The sequence below is a fragment of the Hesperophylax consimilis genome, chromosome 22 (genome assembly GCF_061612785.1).
Source record: "Hesperophylax consimilis isolate HC1 chromosome 22, BYU_Hcon_1.0, whole genome shotgun sequence".
NCBI classification, from domain to species: Eukaryota; Metazoa; Arthropoda; class Insecta; order Trichoptera; family Limnephilidae; genus Hesperophylax; species Hesperophylax consimilis.
The window spans coordinates 23,543,512-23,564,005 of record NC_142857.1 but is presented as its reverse complement, the minus strand read 5'-3'; the positions used below and the strand labels follow the sequence as shown (position 1 = coordinate 23,564,005).

Here is a 20,494-nt window from a genome sequence, read left to right as displayed (position 1 = left end):
AAGTTATCGAGTTAGAATTTATACTAAGAGTTATAAAAGTGAAGAATTTTAAAAAAATATACAAGTAGTTTTTGAAGAATATGGCGTAAAGAAACATTTTAAAAAACATTTGAGTGATGGCTACCTAAATTTAGGTTGACGATTTTTTCGAATTTATTTTTAAATTTCCACAAACAGCTCTATTATAAGGCTGGCTTTACACTCCTATGTAAAATTTATGACTTAATTACGTAATTTTTTGATAAGTTACTCACAGGAGCGATTACATATGTATCCAAATTATGGTAATTAATGCTCACGGAAGTTGTTCAGAGGATTAACTTACGTAAGCGCTCACAGCGACCGCTACATCTGTAATTTTATTTGCGGTATAATGGCTTCCTGTAAACAACGATTTGCTGCTGTCAAATTTACGTGATTTTGTCAACAATAGTCTAGTTTTTATAGGAACAAAAAATTATTTTTCTAATTTTTGACATTTCGCAGCGGCACGTTTAGATACCATTTCTTACGGTAAGCGTCTCAACTTATCAAACTGAAAGCTGTGAGAAGGTTGTAAGTTCGCTGGGACATGATTAGACCTGTCAAAAACTTACGACTTTTACAACTTTTGTAACTTGCTATAAATAACAGTAAGAGACGATTTTGCTATTAGTCACTTATGTAAGTGACTTACGGGAAAAACTTATGTATGTAAAGGCAGCCTAAAACCTACAAACAAGGGATAAATGATGAAATACAGGTGCATTCATTGGCTTTAAACCACAGAAAGTAATTTTTATGTTTCTTTATTAATATTCAAAAGTATGATTTGAATTGATAATGAGAAATCTCCATCGCTCGGGGCTTTTATTTTATAAATACCCCATCGTTTGAGTTTTTCTGTTTAATATAAGGTAATTATTTGATAATAAATTACTAAGCATATATTATCATTATTACTAACACCGTTTTTTACTCAACTTCAATACGACTCTAATTAAAAAAGTTATAAAATAAAACAAAGATTAAGAAATTTGGAATGTACCTACAAATTTAAATAAAAAGTCACAACTTTTTTAACCTCTCAGACAAAGACTTTTATTTACTGTGTGTTCCTTTGAGAACTGTCAAAACGTGATAATTTTTGTGTTATTTACGAGTTTTGCTAAAAGCTTCATAACTCACGTTTTGGGAAACGTAGCCTCATTCTAAAAAATATTTTGGAAATATTATGAAATCCACTATCGCATTGTGTTGTTATACGTAAATATTTGCGTTTCTAAATATACATTTTATGAAAACGTCAAAAATATGTAAAAATGGCTTACCATTATTTCAAAGCCTTGAAAAATGTACTTTTTTCTGAGTATCATAAAGAAATAACACTTTATAAATTGAAGAAATATAATTAAAAACTATTAGTCACCTCAAAATATTAACCGTCCAAACTAAAATATTTTTAATAAATTATTTAGAAACGCAATAAATTATGAACGAACAAGATGACAGATTCAATCGGCTTAGATAATGCACCTCTACGTTCCATAGATATTCTTGAATACAGACGCGTAGCGTTATTCATTATCAATACTCTGTTTTTTAAATCATGGCAATCCGTATACTAGTGATGGAAATAAATCGATTTTTGTAAAATCTTGCGCGTTTACGTGAAAAGACGTTCTAATGTCTTGACCGCTATTATCATATTTACGTCTTTTCACGTTCTAATGTTCTGAGTGGTTAATAGTGACACTTTTCTTGCGGGGATGCGATATGTGCGCATAGTGGCATGTAGGTTAACTCACACATACTTGGTTCATCCTAAACCTGAAGATCTAGTTATCTGTTAGAAATAAGCACCGCTTCGTCAGCATAAAACAAACATTCCAATGACATATTATAAATTAAGAAAATTTACCTTCTTACAAGGAGATTGCGGTAATTTTGTTGTGCTGTCAACATTTGTATCAATTTTCTTTGGATCAGCAACATCTTCATTCGATTGACTTGATAATAAATCATTTCTTTTAATCTTGTAGGCAGAGTCACTAAAGTTATTAGCGATTAAGATTATTTTAGGGATTTTCTTTTCGTTTGAAGAGTACAGGATATTTTTCTTTACAACATCTGGAGAGACTGATTTATTTTTTCTCGGTATGTCGAGAAGACTTTTTGTCCGCCGATTCTTGTGGTGACTCTTCGATTTGCTCTCTTTTCTGTTCATTTCTATCAAAGGTCCTTCATTGTTCTAAAAAAAAAAAGCATTTAAATTTAAATAGTATTTTTATATTTATATATATATATATTTTTATTGTGTATTATAGATTTATAATCCTACTAGCTGAAGTTCCCGGCGCACAGTGGGCTGAAAATCGCCTTTAATAGACACTTATGTAAAGCATTTAAGCATTAAAATGAATCATCAACATAAAAAGTTTTTTTTAACTTTGAGGATTTAAAAAAAAAAGCGCAAGTTGCGTCACAATACGAAGTATGTCAAAAAAATACAAATAAATAGTAGTATATCTGTGTGTAAGGATATAATGGCCAACCTTATGATTCCAGATATAGCCTCATTTTTAATGTCAGTGCCATACAATTTTTTCTTAAAAAAATGATAACTCCTTCATTTGTACACGCAATTGCTTCATACGAAATTTTATAGCATAGTAATGATCAGCAGAATCTATTTCTAGCCAAAATAAATACCCTTAAAAATTCAAGTCTCTATGTCTATGAAAGGCGATTTTCAGCCCACTGTGCGGCGTTGCCCAGGATTTATGGAGAGTTTTTCGACATCTAATATGGACAGTAACTTTTGAAACCTTCAAGGCTAACTAACTAATCATCACGCCGTTTCACCGCAGGGGCAGGTAGAGAGAGACACACACACACACACACACACACACACACACACACACACACACACACACACACACACACACACACACACACACACACACACACACACACACACACACTCCTTGCCTCATTCACATTCATACATACTCTTCTATTATTCTGACTCTTGACATGGCCCGACTCAACCTTCAAGGCCAATGTTGCAAATGTCAAGAGACCGAGAGATACCATTTAGCAGCCTTGTAATGCTATGCTGAGCCAGCATGTACAGTGTCCACTCTGCCATGTGGATTACATAGCAGGTCATGGTGCCCTCCATGGCGGTAGTCGTTCAGAATGAACAATTTATAGCATTCCAGTAGGTGTGGGTTGTTAATGAAATACAGGGTTTTCCAATAAGAGGTGTTATTTTGAATAGCCCGCTATTTCGGTAGATGTTACTTTTGAAGCTGTCATTTTTTGACATTTGACAAGTAGAAACTACGCCATTAATAAAAATGGAACGATACACGCTTCAACAACGCATTGAAATTATTAAAATTCACTTGAGTGAATCAAATGCAAATCATCTTGAGTGATGAGGCCCATTTCCATCTGGGTGGCTTCATCAACAAGCAAAATTGGGGCTCGGAAAACCCAAGATTTATTGTTGAAAAGCCTCTCTATCCTCAACGTGTGACTGTTTGGTGCGGTTTATGGTCCGGCGGAGTCATTGGACCTTACTTTTTCGAAAATGAGGCTGGAGCAACAGTTACGGTGAATGGATTGCGCTATCGAGAGATGATTAATGATTTTTTATGGCCGGAATTGGATGGTATTGATCTGGACAACGTTTACTTTCTACAAGACGGCACTACGTGCCACACAAGCAACGAAATCATTGATTTTTTACGATTGAATATCAAAATAACACCTCTTATTGGAAAACCCTGTAGTTTGTTATTTTAAATGTTGTTACTGAAGGGCCCCATTCCTCCTAAATTGTAGACTTTGGTATTATAGCAAATCCATGTGATGCATGAATCACAGGTACTCACCATGCATTCTAGTATAAAGATACCTTAAAAGCTTTTTAGAATGTCTTCCAATAATTCTATGTATATTTGATTGTATAGGGGGCTCAAACTGCATAAGTGTATTCTAGTTTTGATCTTACAATGCAGTTATACATTATTTTATAACGGAAAAATGAGTCACTTCAAAGGGTGTGGGAAGAGAAGGTGAAGGTTGGGAAGTACCTGGCTATTCAGATCTAGTCACTAAACACGGGTATAGCCACTAGACCAGACTAGAATAGAATATCCACTGCTCTGGATCGTCCCAAAAATATATTATACTACATTATTTTTTATGAAATAAAAGTGAGACAGAGTGTGTGCTAAGAGTGTGTGTTGGAACGAAAAGGCAAAGTCAGTGGCGACATTGGTATCCATTCAGATCTACACGGAAGGCATTTCTAGAGCTCATCTTTATTTTATGGCTTACGGGGAGATAGTGGCCGATGGATTACATGTGGCGACAGCCGCGTAGGTCAGGTTAATCGCTCGGTCAAGGAATTAGTTTTTTTAACTTCATACATACATTGTTGGGTTCGAGGATTGTAACGGCTGGAATAATGGGCTCGATCTTGCTAGTCTCCCCGGTGATGAAACGAAGTTTAGCGAAGGTGCCAAGGGCCATTTTCCGCAGGGCCTTGGCCGCACTGACGCTTCTTTTGCACGAAATGCAAATATTTTTAGGAAAACCATCATCTGCTTTCACCTATAAACAAAATACATTCAATGAAAAAAAGGGAAGGACTATGAACTGTAGTGGAGAGGATTTGTGGACGAGATACCGTGATGATGAGTTGCTTAAACCTCCGCTACATTTGACACTGTCGTCAAAACGGCCGTCAAAGCTATTTTGAATTATCGATATTGTAGTGTGTGGTAGCATTAGTAACCATTAAAACCCAGTAAAAATTCTTACTTAACATACCATAATTTTATTACCATAAGTTAATAAAATTACAGTAAGTTAATAAAATTACCATAAGTTAATAAAATTACCATAAGTTAATAAAATTACCATAAGTTAATAAAATTACCATAAGTTAATGAAATTACCATAAGTTAATAAAATTACTATAAGTTAATAAAATTACCATAAGTTAATAAAATTACCATAAGTTAATAAAATTACCATAAATAAAATTACCATAAGTTAATAAAATTACCATAGGTTAATAAAATAACCATAAGTTAATAAAATTACCATAAGTTAAAAAAATTACCATAAGTTAATAAAATTACCATAAGTTAATAAAATTACCATAAGTTAATAAAATTACCATAAGTTAATAAAATTACCGTAAGTTAATAAAATTACCATAAGTAAGAACCAAGGTACAAATGCACCAGGTTCCCACCCAAACACCGTGGACTCAATGAGGTCGTCTCCTATAATGAAATTTCATGTTTCTTGCAAATGTATGTATCATATTAAATAGGCAATACTGAGGACAGAACTTTTAGAATTTTTGGAAAATACAGAATATTAACTAAGATATAAGCCGTCAAAATGTTGATTTTTGCGGCCGCCCCAAAAGTGTATTACGTTACGGGACATGCACGGCGATACTGCAGCACTGCAATTACAATTACGACTGCTTATGACTTCACAGTACACTATTACTATTACATACATTATATCAAGTTCACTTTGAAAACTCATAACAATTTTTAGGTGGGAGGGAATAGGGAAACAGTTTTTTGTTAATGATTTCTCTAAGATAGTTCAAAATTTGTATTTTATCATTGCATAATGCTTCTGATTTAATTTGGTATTTTCCTTGGTGAGTATAATGGTACTGGGCAAAAGAAGTATTTAGTTTAGGGCATTCAAATGTATATTTGAGTCTGTTATGTTTTTCAGTTATGAATGAGTAAATATATTTTTCTTTTATAATTTAAATAGTTGAATTTTTCACAAATAAGTTTTTAAGGACGGGTTTTTTTCACAAAATTTCAATTCCAATTACAATTCATCAAATTTCAAAGTTGTATTTCAAGTTCTGTGAAGGTTCTATTCAAGTTCTGTTATTATTTCAGTTTTGTGAAGCAACTGGCCAATAGTGATATGATAATAGAACTTAAATAGAACCTCCACAGAACTTGTAAATCAACTTTGAAATTTGATGAATTGTTCTCTGAAACAAAAAGTCCTAAATGTAGGAACTTTGAATTCTTCGAATACACATTCAGTGGGAAAGTCTGAAGATTTTTTTAGTATAATTTTTATGGGGATCAGATTCTATTCAGAGAAATCATTTTATAATTGTATCTATAAGGATATGCCGGCGAACAAGAGACTCAAGTAGAGCCTCTTGTAAACAAGTAACTTTCTACGACAATTTCTTGCCGGCAAGGTATTTCCATTATGATTTACGTATTGCCAGATATTTATTAGATATTCGTATGCTGACTACAGACTATTATTGCCCTGTTTTGACGGTGAATTTGTTCGGCTACCAATATTACGGCAATATTGCTGGGCAACTATTTCGTTTTCGCTGTTACATACTATTATGTCCGTCTCCTTTTTCAAGTTTGTGCAATACTGTCGGCCAACACCTCGCTCTGCAAGATTATTGCCGAGCAAGACATTTGTTGGGCAATAGGAAATGTATCATGCTAGTTTATCAGCACCTCAAGGCGTATTTAAATATTGTTTTTAAAAAGGGAATGTATCTCTCTTAAATAAATAAATACATAATATTTTAGAATTGATTGAGTAGAAACACAGACATAGGAATTAATAGACGAGAAGATAATGGCGAGGGGTAAAATCAACTGTTGAAGAACGAAGGGAGTGAAGCTGACTGTGATTCGTCAATAAATCAATCTGACAGTAAATAGGCATCTCGCATTATAATATCACCTTACTTCTTAAAAGTAAAATCTGCTTTTGAATGAATAGACATTTTTACATGGGAGCGCAAATTACTCGCCACGTTATGAACAAATTTGCTAAGTCCAAATTCGGCAAAAAAATTCGGTTTTATTTTCAGAGTCGAATATTTCGTTTAAGTATTTAGTTAAGACACTTTTACAAATGTCTCATAATTTACTTCCCAGCAACCAACCAGCTTTGTGTTTCGCGTCCAGACGTTTCTCGATGTGATAGTATATGTTTCTAAAACTGATCTATATTATACGATGTGAATATGCTTAAAATAAAGTAAAATAATGCTTATATATGGAATGTAATACGACAATTGGGTTTATTCTCTTTTTCAAATCTATTTTTACAAGTTTTCATAGTACAAGTCAACATTTTGCCGTGTTATTTCGTAAAATGAACCGATGATGCCTCGACCATAGTTCGCACAAGAATGATGACGTCACGTTTTCAAATTTCACTTGAGGCCATACGCGAGCACAGCCGGCTCCAATGGAACCGGTATGGGGAGTGGGGATAATACGCTTTTAATCACTTAGGGCAGGTCTACTAATATTCATATGTCTATGAGTAGAAACAATAAGAGATCTTGGAGTAATACTAGATTCTAAAATGTTATTTAGGGATCATATTGAAAATATTCTAAAAAAAGCTTATAAGCAATTGGGTTTCATTATTCGCATTACAAAGCCTTTTACGGTAGCAAACACCCTAATTCTGTTATATATGTCATAGTACGGTCACAACTAGAATTCGCCTCAGTAATTTGGAATCCTCAATATCAAACATATATTGATCGCATTGAAAATATTCAGAACAAATTTATGAAACACCTATCGTATCGTTTTAGTGACCATCGATTTGTCCCTGTCACTTTATATAAACGCAGAAAAATCTCTGATGCATTATTCTTACACAAAATCGTGAACTGCCTTGTTGATTCATCATATCTGTTAGAAAGGATTGCATTTCGTTGCCCCAAGCAAAACACCAGATCGAACGATTTATTTAGAATACCACATTGTAAATCCAAAAACGCGCAAAACTCTGTAATAATACGTATCTGTGAAACTCACAATGCCTTACGAGATGTAGAAATTTTCAACCATAACTTGATATCATATAAAATTCAGCTTAATAAATTAATAAATTAAAATACTTTTATTTTATTCTATTTTTTTGTTGTGAAAATTACATTATTATCACCCGTAGTGAATAGTATAGCTATGCGAAAAGTTGTATTTTTTCTTTTTGTTTTTAATTTTATGTATTTCTTTATTATGTTTATTTTTTTGCCATTTAATATGTAGTGTAGGTAAAAAATACTAAATCAACATTTAACTCAATGGAACTTAATTGGTCTAGAACATATGAATGTTTATTGTTATAATTTTTTACTGTACGACTGTTTGCTTCCTAAATAAAAAGAAATAAATAAAAAAATAAAGAACTTACATTGATGTGTGTACACAAGCTGATGTCTTCGGCTAGTCGAGGAGTGTTGAAGATGCTGATAGAACCATGGTGTTCCAGACATATTCGACACTTGTCTATCACGAGGTCCAACAAGTTAGCATTGAGTTTGGCCATTGTATCACCATCAAGCCCACTGACCTGCAATAAATAATAGCTAATAAATATGATATGATTCGAGGGAACTTTCACTTTCACTGCGACCAACTTCTTAATTATACTGGTGTGGTGGCCATGGCCATGGATGCTGAATGAGGTTACAAATAGCTTTTAAAATAATCAATAGGATTAAGAAAATGCCACTTAAGACCGTTTGGACATGTAGAGCGAAAGAACGAAGAAGGAGAATATTAGCGTGAAACTGAATGGTAGAAATTTAGGACGTGTATGAAGGAGTCGGGTCTTGTCGAGGTCAGAATAATTAACAGTTAGTTACGGCGATGTGTGTTAAAAAATGTAATTTGCTGCGGGTGAGATCAGATCGCAGTATGTCAGTAAACTTCAAACATATACATATACGTTATAGCGTAGGGAGTGTGGCGAACACATCGCTCAGGGAGTGGAAACACGACATGCAATAGCCATCCCATGCTAAGGTGTGAGCTACCGTGCTCAGTCTGCTGAAAGTGTCACGAACGGTGCCTCCGAGAAACAGGGTCGCATCTCGGAGTATTTAAACCTTACTCTAGCACTCGGGGCTCTGCTGGAGTAGACCTTCTATTTCCCTAGATACCTGTAGACGAATATTGGACCATTTGAAAGCTCCCTTTTTCCTCGTGGGGCCTTCAAGGAACCGAGGGGGAGTGGACTCTTCTGCCATGGGGCCTTCAGGGAACCAAGGAGGAGTAGACTCCTCCATCGCGGGGCCTATAGGGAACCAAGGAGGAGTGGAGAGGAGAGACAAAACCCTCTTCCATCGTGGGGCCTTTAGGGAACCAAGGAGGAGTGGAGAGGAGAGACGAAGTCACATTGTGGAACCAGAAGACATAGCCACATTTCCAATGACAACCCTGGTGAACTTTATTAAAGGGACTGGGTTATTGTTAAAGGATTGAGGTAAAATGGGAGATAACACAATGGGCCTATGGCCTAAGTGCTCACGGGAACTATAAATAAACGTTTCCGCTCTATAAATAAAATAAAAACTTCAAACTGTGGAGCTCGTATCCATCATTGACTTGACTCTATCTGATATGATTCGTGGACCAATATCACCAATGGTATTTTTCCCAACTATCGCCACTATAAGAACTAAGCCAAATAGTTATATCTTTCCATTTAAATGAGTGAGCTGATCTCGGATGGTTGAGATGATTTCTCTCATCATATATATATTAGTTTCCTTAGCTATTTTAGACCCCGTACACCTTCAAAATCAGGCAAATTCCTAATGGATTGCATTCTGACCAATCCAAGGTTACATCAGGGATGTCTTCTGAAGATCCTTCAGAGGATGATAAACGCAAGACACCGCCGCAAAATAAAGTTTCTGAAACCCACACATATGTGCACGCTGTAAAAAATGTGTTAAAATTTTCGTAATTATTTACTGATCTGCCGCTTTTAATCGGCATAGGTTGTGGAAATTACACTTCGTTTCAACTTAATTACTATTTTCATCGGGGAGAGATGGCACAACATGCACAAAATAAGTAATTAGGTTCTTAGTTTGAGTTAATTAAGTCATTTATGCATATTTAGATTGAAATGGAACCTTTCCCTGTAAACTTTTACATACGATAGTAAATATTTACCTAACCGCAGCACTTTTATTAGGCACAGATCATGGAAAATACAATTCGTTTCAACTTAATTACTACAAGAAACAACGATTTACGTCGGGATAGATGGTAAAAGATGCATTATAATTCCATTCAAAATTTACCTTATAAAACAACCCCTTTGCTGCCATTTTTAACTTTTTGTGTGAAGTGACACTTCATTTAAATCTAAATATGCATAAATTACTTAATTAAAACAAGCTCTACTTTTTGTACATGTAAATAGTTGTTTCTTGTAGTAATTGTTAAATCACAGTGAAATTTCCATAATCTGTGCTAAAAGTGTAGCAGTTAGTTATTAGTATTCATTTATTCATTCACGCCTTGAAGGCTTTTACAAGTACAGGGTGCGGCAGAGAGGACGGACGGTTTTAAAAAAATCATAAAATAGTTAATTTTTACTCAAAAACAAATTTATTGATGGAATCAGGTTCGCGAGGAAATAGCATTTGAGACAGTCAAGTGTGGAAAATCACATCAGGCATGTTGTGGCCGAAATCGTTGATGCAGTGCTGGAGGCGTTCTTGGAAGTTCGCGTAGACTCTCTCCAACATCGCTCTCTCAACTTGGGCGACTTCCACGCGAATCGCGTCCTCTTGGTCTTCTGTTGATCAGTTCACCGCGCCTGCGAAGTGATTCAACTCAACGTAGGATGGTGTTTCGAGAGGGAACAGCTCTATTCCGATGAATGTTGAAGTGGTGACGAAACTCACGCAGTACGACAGTGACTGACTCATTATTTTGGACGAAACAATCATAGGCGAAAAAGGAGGTGCTCCACCGTCCACGGCTCCATGATGACAACTGGTAAAACAATGCTAGGAACTAACGAGTCAAGCGGTACCCCCCCCCCACCTCTCTCGTAGACGGAGGGGGAGAGTACTACCTATCTCAAAAATGTCCGTCCACTCTGCCGCACCCTGTATAATAATAAGTGCATAGAACATAAAATAGTTCGCTGAGTAGAGAGATATAAGTAAATACAATACAAGTATGCAGCTTCATTCTCATAGAGAGTTGTACAAAGGAGGTCAATAAGTATACAAGAGTACAAAATAAGTACTGTGAGATACTACAAAAGTAGTTACAGAGCAAAGTTTAGTAACTTTGTTAAGTAACTAACTAATCATCAGGCCCATTTCACCGCAGCGGTAAGCAGAGAGGACGGACGGCCAAACAACTCAGTCTTGGCACACACTCCTTGCCTCATTCATACTCTTCTATTATTCTGACTCTTGACATGACCCGACTCGAGTATTTGATTCACTTGATCGTGCCATGTTTTCCTCGGGCGTCCCCGACTTCTGCTACACAAGCAACGAAACCATTGATCTTTTACGATTGGATATCACAATAACACCTCTTATTGGAAAACCCTGTAGATATGAAAACAAAGTGCCAGTGGGGCCTTTTCGTTCCCCAATGGAACATCGCGAGTTTTCAACTCTTTTATTATTTATTGAGTAGTTGGGAAATATTCTCCGATTTGTTTCATTTAGTAGATGTTGAAGAAGGGTCTTCTTTATTTTTTCCAATTGTGGAACCTCAGGTTTAAAATTCTCTAGTAATTCCGTTTCCGAAGATACATTTAATTCATTCTCCGTATTCCAATGGTCGGATGTTGTTGTTTGCAGGATTCTCCATGTCTAGTTCTAGGCTGTCCTTAAATTCCTTAATCGGGTTCCTGCACACTTTGGCTTTCTTCGTTATGATTCACTTCGACATGTTCAAAAATATATGCAGAGGATATTATATGGAAAGAGTTTATGGATGAACAGTCAATGTTCCAAGGTAATGTTGGACAAAATTTAAAAAAAATTTGAGTTTATAAACCCCAAAAAAACGTTAGAATTTCTCTAGGACCCTTCCTTAAGGTAGCTTTCATACAGAAGTCATCTAGAAATATAATAATAATAATAATATCTTTATTTAGGAAAGTTTACACATTACAACTATACATACATATTATGGTGTACATTGATTTGTAACTTTTATATTTAAGGTTATAAAATTAACAAAATGAAGAACTATTAATACAAACATAATATTGTGAAGGTAAATAGAAAATAAAAGTACAGTTGTGGTTTCTCAAATACCGCCTCACTGTGTTGAGGCAGAATTTTTCGTGTTAGTTCCTAATACCATTGAACATACCTATACTTGTATTAAGAAGTATTCGCTCAATAATGTGGTGACTTCAATAACTGCGAATTTGGGTGAATGCACCGGTAAAGGCCCTATTCTTATTTTTAATCCAAATTTTTACATTATCGTTGAAATTTTTTTGTGAATCACATTGTTTTATGCTGTCTGGAAGAATGTTGTAGAGTCTTGTCGCAAAGTATTTAAAGTTTCGTTGACCAAACGTAGTATGTGTTATCGGAATTTGTAGTAAGATTTTGTTGTTGCTTCGAGTACATCGTGTATTTGAACTTTTTACGTAGTAATTATGTATATTTGAGTATAGATGAGTTAGGATAGTTTTTGCATATAGTTGCCGAACATCAAACACATTCATAATATTAAAAATTAGATTCGAGTCTGTAATTATAGGTAGCCATAGAATTATTTTTAAAATTGTTTTCTGAGCCTTTATGATTGGGTCTAGTGCAGATGAAGTGCCGCCTCCCCATGCTATGATACCATACTCAATAATAGATTGGCAGACTGCAAAATAAATCATTTTCAGGTGTTGAAAGCCGAGAAAGTTTCGTATGATTCTAAAAAAGTGCATGGTTTTTCTTATTTTGTTTGCAATTATTTGGGTATGAAGGTTCCACTTGAGATATGGATCAATGGTGAGGCCGAGGTACTTCATCTGAGTAGAGCGCTCAATGTAAGGGCACTGACAACATGAGTGTATTCTGATGGAGGCATCATCAGGAGGTTGACCAGTAATATTAATACTTGGTGTGACATATTTAGTTTTCTCGGTGTTCAGTGTGAGCGTGTTTATATCCAACCATTTTTTTATCATGCTTATGTCCGTTTCAGCTTTTTTGTAGACAGCTAGCCAAGTGTCAGCTTCAAACAGTAAGACGGTGTCATCGGCAAAACTAACGATTTTCCCCTGAATATTAACGTTGCATAAGTCGTTAATATACAACAGGAACAAAGACGGACCTAATATACTACCTTGTGGTATACCGTAGTTAGATGAACAAGTGTTGCTAAGTATGTTATTTATTTTAACTTGTTGCTTGCGCTCATTAAGGTAACTTTTAAAAAAGTTAAGTTCGTTTCCCGTAATACCGATTTGTTCAAGTTTATTTATTAATTTACTGTGTGATATTGTATCAAAGGCTTTGGAAAGATTTAAGAAGATTGAAATACATTTTTTCCTTTTATCAAGGCGTTTGACAATGAAATCTGTGACAGCGGCAATAGCGTCCGAGGTGCTCTTGTTTTCATGAAACCCGTATTGATTTTCTGAGATCAGTTTATGGCTCACGACGATCTTACCAGCTGTGAGTTGATGACTTTTTCAAATACTTTTGATAGGCTTGTTAGTAGGGTTATTGGTCGGTAATTATTTATATCTGTCTTGTTTCCTGTTTTATGTATAGGAATAACGATACCTTGTTTAAGATTTGAGGGGAAGTGGCCCTGAATGATACTAAGGTTTATTAAATGTTCTAGGGGTAATGCAATTTCCGTAGACAGCGTTTTCAAGATCTTGGCTGTTATGCCATCAACCCCGGTTGAAGAAGTGATTTTTAGGGAATTGATAATTTTTAGAATCTCTTCTTCTGACACCGTTTGGAAATTGAGTCTTCTGTTGGAGTATTGAAGTCCTGCTTCAGTAGGTTGAACATTTCCATAATTTGGCAGACGAGAAGCAAGATTTGAACCAATATTAATAAAGAAATTATTGATGTAATTCGCAACGAGCTTAGGATTTTTTGAGGTGTCAATAATTTTTCCATCAATGTAGAGTTTTCGTATGTCCTGTTTGTCTTTGGCATTTTGAGTATTTGTGGCTTCTCTTAGAATTTGCCATATTTTTTTGGGATCGTTATTGCTTCCTTTGATTTTGTCTCTATAGTAGATTTCTTTTGCCTTTCTAATGACTTCACCGCACGTATTTCTGTATCTTTTATAGATGTTTAATGAGATTATGTCGTAAGGATTGTCTTTCACTTTTTTGTGTAGTGCATTTCTTCTGCGAATGCAGTTGATGATTGAATGACTTATCCATGATTTCAAGGATTTAATTTAGTTTGGAATTTTTTTTGACACATTTTTCAAAAAGTCAACAAAATATCTCCATGCATCATCTGAGTTTTTTATTTGGAAAAGCTCTTGCCAAGATTTATTTTTAATTGAGGTTTTTAAATTTTCAAAGTTAATATTATTGTAGGTATATAAGAGACTGATCTCGTCTATTTTTTGTGGTGTTGGATTGCAAAGTGAAGAAAATATTTCAAAAGTTCATAACTCGGTAACGCCTTGATGTATGAGGATGAAAAAAATTGTGTTTGTTTTAAAAAAATGAACCTCTACAATCCCTTATATTTACATTTACATTTTTTTCCCGACTGCATATATTTCTTTCCAAAAGTTCAGTTTGCGGCGGAATTTCCATTGGTTTATTAGGGATTCTGTATTGCACATTTTTGCCTTCTTTCCAAGTCACTGTAGAGCCGTGTCCTTCTTGTTCATCTTGATATTCCTTCCTTCTTCTGTTATTATCTGCAAATATTTGTTGTCATTCTTGGTTTGTCATTTTTCCTGTAATTCTTCTTTGTTCTGAAACTGTCACTCGTGTATTTCTAGATCCATATTATCGGAAATATCGTACTGCCTTTTATAATCCGTCATGACGTCATCAGCTCGAATTATCATCTGTCCCCAGTGTGGCCTGTTGTTGGTTTGGTTGTGCGTTAGGTATGACTCACGCCGTAATGTAGTAACAACAACATCACCACCCTAACCTAACCTAATCTATCCTATACTAAACAAAACCTATCCTTACCTAACCTAACCTAACCTAACCTAACCTAACCTAACCTAACCTAACCTAACCTAACCTAACCTAACCTAACCTAACCTAACCTAACCTAACCTAACCTAACCTAACCTAACCTAACCTAACCTAACCCAACTTAACTTAACCTAACCCAACTTAACTTAACCTAACCCAACTTAACTTAACTTAACTTAACTTAACTTAACCTAACCTAAACTAACCTATCCTAACATAACCAAACCTAAAATCAAAAGTTTTATTTAAAAAAAATCGTACTGACACACTTTAATCGGGAAGGGTAGTCCTACCCTTCCCGATAAAACATACCTAGTGGAAGTGAAGAAATTCCTTGTAGGAGAAGAATGTCAGTGATGCCATTACAGTTCAGTGATTCTGAAGAAAGTGATATGGAGGAATAACAATGAAATATTAGATGAACAATTTTTAGGTGATTAGAAACTTAGAAACTTAAACCTATTATTGTATGGTGAAAAACAATAAAGAATATTACGTGAGCAATACGAGAAGCATTCTACGCTAAGTGATTATTTTAAATTTCATTTTAAAAAATAACCGATATTATTAGCACGTTCCGATGGTTTTGGTCCGCTGTACCGTGCGAGGGGCAATTGCACACGTGGTATTTGAATGGGTAATAATGTGTTACTCTGACGATACTAGAGATGTGGCAATTGTTTTTGTTTTCGTAATGATTTGGGCTTGGTGAAAATATAATAATTTGTAATTTTATAAAATTTAAACCTAGTTTATACTTAAAAAATTGAACCCTAATGACCCAACAATGACTTTGTTTTAGATTTATTAAGTTGCATTAGAAATAATACTTGGTTTTCGGCTAGAAATTTTATAGCTTGGGTATGCTGAGTTAGTATGTAGAAAATTTTATTGAAATATTTCCATTATTTTCGGAGATATAGCGATTTAAAAAAAATTAAAGAAATTCGCGCGGGACCTTTATTTTCGCCCGTTTTCAGCGGTCTGCCGGCGAAAAAATAACCCGATAAAAGTGTGTTAACCCTTAACTATGGACGTGAAAAAAAAATCACACTCCCATGGACGTCGGGTCACATAGACCCCTTCATAAAATTCTTCTGATTTTCAAACCTGGACCAATCTGACTTTAGCAAGGAGTTTATATGTATAAAGTATTTATAAATAAAACATCGAGTAATAAAAAAAATCAACTTTTAATCATATTTTAATAATTATCTCCAAATTTAACAAACCTAGTCAGTTTTCAGTCTTAATTGACTTGAGATCATATTAAGGCTCTTTAACTATAGTAGGTATTACAAAAATCAAAACCAATAATTTTTCCTAGCTAATAAAAGAAACAGTAACAAAAAGTCATAAAAAAAACTTCTAAAAGAAATAAAATAAAAATTCTAACAAGGATCAAACTTATGTAAAATTACTGGCACTCAGAACATAGATATATTATTATATACATAACATATTGGAACACTGAAGACAAACTGGCTTCTTGCAGTTAATACAGGCATGGGTTGTCTTTCTAGAGAGCTTTGATGGGCAAAATCTACCATTTTGTTTTTAAATCTAGAACAAATTAAAAAAGATTATAATACTAAAATGTAAGAAAATTATAGTAGACGGGTCACATAGGCCCGAGTATATTTGTATGGAAATTATAGTCAACGGGTCTCCCAGGCCCTGATCAAATTTTAAATGATTATTACTCACGTAATAAGTGCCGGATGACGCAACCTTCTCCCTCCTTGGTCATAACACAACTAAAACTGAAGCTACTGAGACGCGCGGGTAGTGGTGGGCGTTTTTGTTCTTTTTAAAAAACGAAAACGAACTGTTATTTGTAAAACGTCAACTGTTTGCCCAAACTGTTGAAAAAAAACGAGCCGTTTTTGAGGTAATTTGTGTGAATTAGTAATGGGTAAGTAGCGTAACTGTAAGTTACAGTCCATAACAATAAAAGTAATAAAACCCTGCTATCTATAGGGGCGAGATAGCTAGGTATCATTAAAATTAAGTTATATTCACAAAACCAAGAATTCGTCGTTCAGAAAATAAACAACTTTACACTATCAACACTCAGTATACGAGCCGTTTGGTGAGGTCTGTTCGTTTTTCTCGTTACTCTCGTGCTCGTTTTGTAATAATAAACAACTGAATGGAAAACAGCCCCTTATTTATGTGATTTCAATTTCAGCCCGTTTTAAAAATAACAGGATTGCCTTCTCACTCTTTGCCCGTAATGGGTGTTAAGTGTGAAACGTTAAGATAGTGTTTTTTCCTGGAAAAAACAGCTAAACAGGGTGCCTTACAGAAAACAGCCCTTACCTTAGTTAGCGCCCTTTGTGGCAGCTGGACGCGTCATGCCACTTCCAACCGCTTTGTGTTTTTTTTTAGTATTTTCAAGGGAAACGAGGCAACATCCCTTTGAAATTATTTTAAAAATCAGTCAATCAACATTTTAAATTAACTTACCAATTAGTAATCAGAACTTTATAGTAATGTGATTAGAGTGCAGTGTGTTAAAAATGAATAATCGAAAATTGTGCTAAAAAATATTCTAAATTCGATGAAGTTGAACATGGGACGAGAATCGGTAACTGTAGGTACGCCAGATGTTTTCAATGGAATTCTTGGAAGCCCTAACAAGTGCCCAGGGTAATTTATTATGACAATGCACCACTAACATAATCACCAGGAACAAGTGTACAAGGAGATGGACTTGCCGAACGTCACAGCTGTGCGGCCAAGGTTTGTTATCTATGTGAGGATATTGTGTCAGCGCTCTATTAGCAGCAGACACATACCTGGACGGATGACGAACCTCGTGCTGGCACTGTTGGTGGGCACGGTGCACTCTTTCGCTGCAGCAGCTGGTCCAGTTTCCTCACCACTTAGGGTTCTTGCTGCAGAGTCTCCATCCTCTACCTTCGTCGAATGTCACAGCGGTGCTGCCAAGGTCTGGAATCCATGAGAGGACATTGTGTCAGCGCTCTATTAGCAGCAGACACATACCTGGACGGATGACGAACCTCGTGCTGGCACTGTTGGTGGACGCGGTGCACTTTCTTGCTACAGCAGCTGGTCCAGTTTCCTCACCACATAGGATTCTTGCAGCAGATTCTCCATCTTCGTGTCACCTGTTTCTGTACTTAATTTTATTTAACTTAATTTCAATTTCAATTTGTAATATTTATATTTTTTTGTAATATCTGCATTAACTGTAAAGCGCCCCTGAGGTGATATCTCACAAAAGCGGCGCTATATAAATCATCCAATAAATAATAAATACCTGTTAAGGATTGCCTTCTCGCTCTTTACCCGTAATGGGCCTAGTGTGAAACGTTAAGATAGTGTTTTTTCCCGGAAAAAACAGCTAAACACGGTGCCTTACAGAAAACTGCCATTACCTGTTATGGATTGCCTTCTCGCTCTTTACCCGTAATGGGCCTTAAGTGTGAAACGTTAAGATAGTGTTTTTTCCCGGAATAACAGATGCTGTTTTTCGCCTGCAACAGACCTATCTCACTCTTACATATTATTACGACGTTAGTGCGAGAGAGTAAGATAATGTTATTCGTTTGGAATAGTTCTTTTTCATTCATACTCGTGCTTTCTTGATATAAGTTAGAAGAGTCGACAAAACGGACAAACTGTTTGTGCGGATTATAAATAACAGTTTGGGCATTTTTTAACTGCAAACATGTTGTGCAAACGTGTTTGTCGTTTTTGGACTCACCACTACGCGCGGGGAAGGTGTTTATTCCGAGAAATTGAAGAAGGGGTTGGGCCTCTGAGACCCGACGTCCATAGTTAAAGGTTAAGCGTGGTCAGCGATCCAACAATGCAAAAAGTTGTTGTTTATTGTCATTAAGTTGAATAAAATGTTTGTTTTTTTTAAGTGCTTTTAATAGTTGGTATGGTAACGGTAGTTCACTGTTAAAATAAACTGTTGAATGCGTTTTACGAAAAATGACAGGAAAGACCCACAAACGGAACAAACCAAAGAATTTCGATGATTTTTGACAACATACCGAAACTTTTCCGCATGTTCTTCGAAAGTGCAACTGCAAACTGCAACACGTGCTTTAACTGCAAACCACTCACGCTTGCATAAATAAACCACTCACCACACGAGCATTTGTGCCATAAACATAAATAAATTTTTAAAAAAAACACTGCCACCCACAACCCACATAAATAAACCAGTCTCTAGATTCTAGATCATAAACATAAATAAACCACTCTCAAGATCGATATCTTCAGGCTTTATCATAAATAAACCACTCACGGCTTTATCATAATCCAAAAAGTTTATTCAGTACTTAACCTACTTAACCACAGATCAAGCAGAACTTGACTTGACTGTTGACGTCTTAAATGAACCCATAAATCAACTATAATGAACCTACACCTAGATCGTCATCTTCGTGCTTTTAGTACTGAACATATTTCGTCCGACGGATTTTTTTGGAACTAAGAGAAAAAGAAAGAGAAGGGAATATGTTGTCACGACGTCACAAACCATCGACCAAAGATAGAGGAAAGTAAAAAAAAAAAAACGGTACTACCATAGACAATATAAATACGGTCCCCATTTATTAGCCTAAAATATTATTTAAAAATGAAAAACTCGTAATTGCATGAATTATTTTATTACTCAAACACAGATAACACAAAAAAGGGACATACAAGCTTGTGTAAACACAAAACACATTTTAAATGACAATAAAATGTTAACACACCAAAACAGAATATTAGAATATTATTTCCTTTAGAAAAAAATAAAACAGTTGTATATAGAAGCGTATGAAGGTATACGCTTCTACGTCCATTTTGGCAGCAATGGGCCAGTTGCTGGGTTCAGGGAAGACATTAGCTTCTGAAATAAATAAACATCACATTACTCAAACAAAACATAGAATATTATATCTGTAATTCAGTTGCTGGGTTTGAAGAAATAATAATTCTATTGAATGAATATCTTTATCATAATAACGACTCAAATCAACGTCTATTCTTTCATTCTATCTCTCTACCAACACTCACAATCATATGAATAATATTAAGGTCGATAGAGATTTATACCTTTAAAACTGTAATTGTGATCTTGGAGGGCACCACAATTTGTGCAGTAGTACACTGGGGGTACACGTGGAACACGAATACGGTCTAAAAAAGAAAATAGATTCAATTCTGAGGTGATTCAAGTTAATGATAAGTTACATTAGAAACATTGAACAAACAGAGGAAGATTCGCACCTGCATTTTGGTTAACATCCCGGGTCCCTTGTGCACCAGGTAAATCCCGATATATTCCGATATCTGGAAGATTAAGGGTCGGCAAAGCATCTTTTTTCAACGAGCCACAAGTCGTTTTTAATTTTTTTGCAAAATGCGAACTTTGCAAAAAAACTACTTTCACTTTTCACAAATATTTACGTCGGCGAAGAACCATAAACATGTGGTGCAGTGT

General features: G+C 35.2%; 1 protein-coding gene across 1 annotated transcript; it reads right to left on the bottom strand.

The window, feature by feature from the left end:
* Positions 1–1,798: 1,798 nt before the first annotated feature.
* Positions 1,799–19,393, bottom strand: LOC149413277 (uncharacterized). The gene is made up of 5 exons (XM_089645450.1): positions 19,310–19,393; positions 8,242–8,400; positions 4,426–4,605; positions 1,901–2,230; positions 1,799–1,825 (listed from the first exon to the last, which is right to left on the bottom strand). Exons 2-5 carry the CDS (start codon positions 8,374–8,376, stop codon positions 1,799–1,801), a joined length of 672 nt encoding a protein of 223 aa, XP_089501576.1. The 5' UTR covers positions 8,377–8,400; positions 19,310–19,393.
* Between the last annotated feature and the right edge of the window lie 1,101 nt (positions 19,394–20,494).

Coding starts and splice junctions, on each gene's coding strand:
- LOC149413277 (XM_089645450.1), bottom strand. CDS start 8,376: ATGGCCAAACTCAATGCTAACTTGTTGGACCTCGTGATAGACAAGTGT. Junction 4,606..8,241: donor GCTTGTGTACACACATCAAT/GTAAGTTCTTTA, acceptor TTTTGTTTATAG/GTGAAAGCAGATGATGGTTT. Junction 1,826..1,900: donor CGCAATCTCCTTGTAAGAAG/GTAAATTTTCTT, acceptor TATTTCTAACAG/ATAACTAGATCTTCAGGTTT.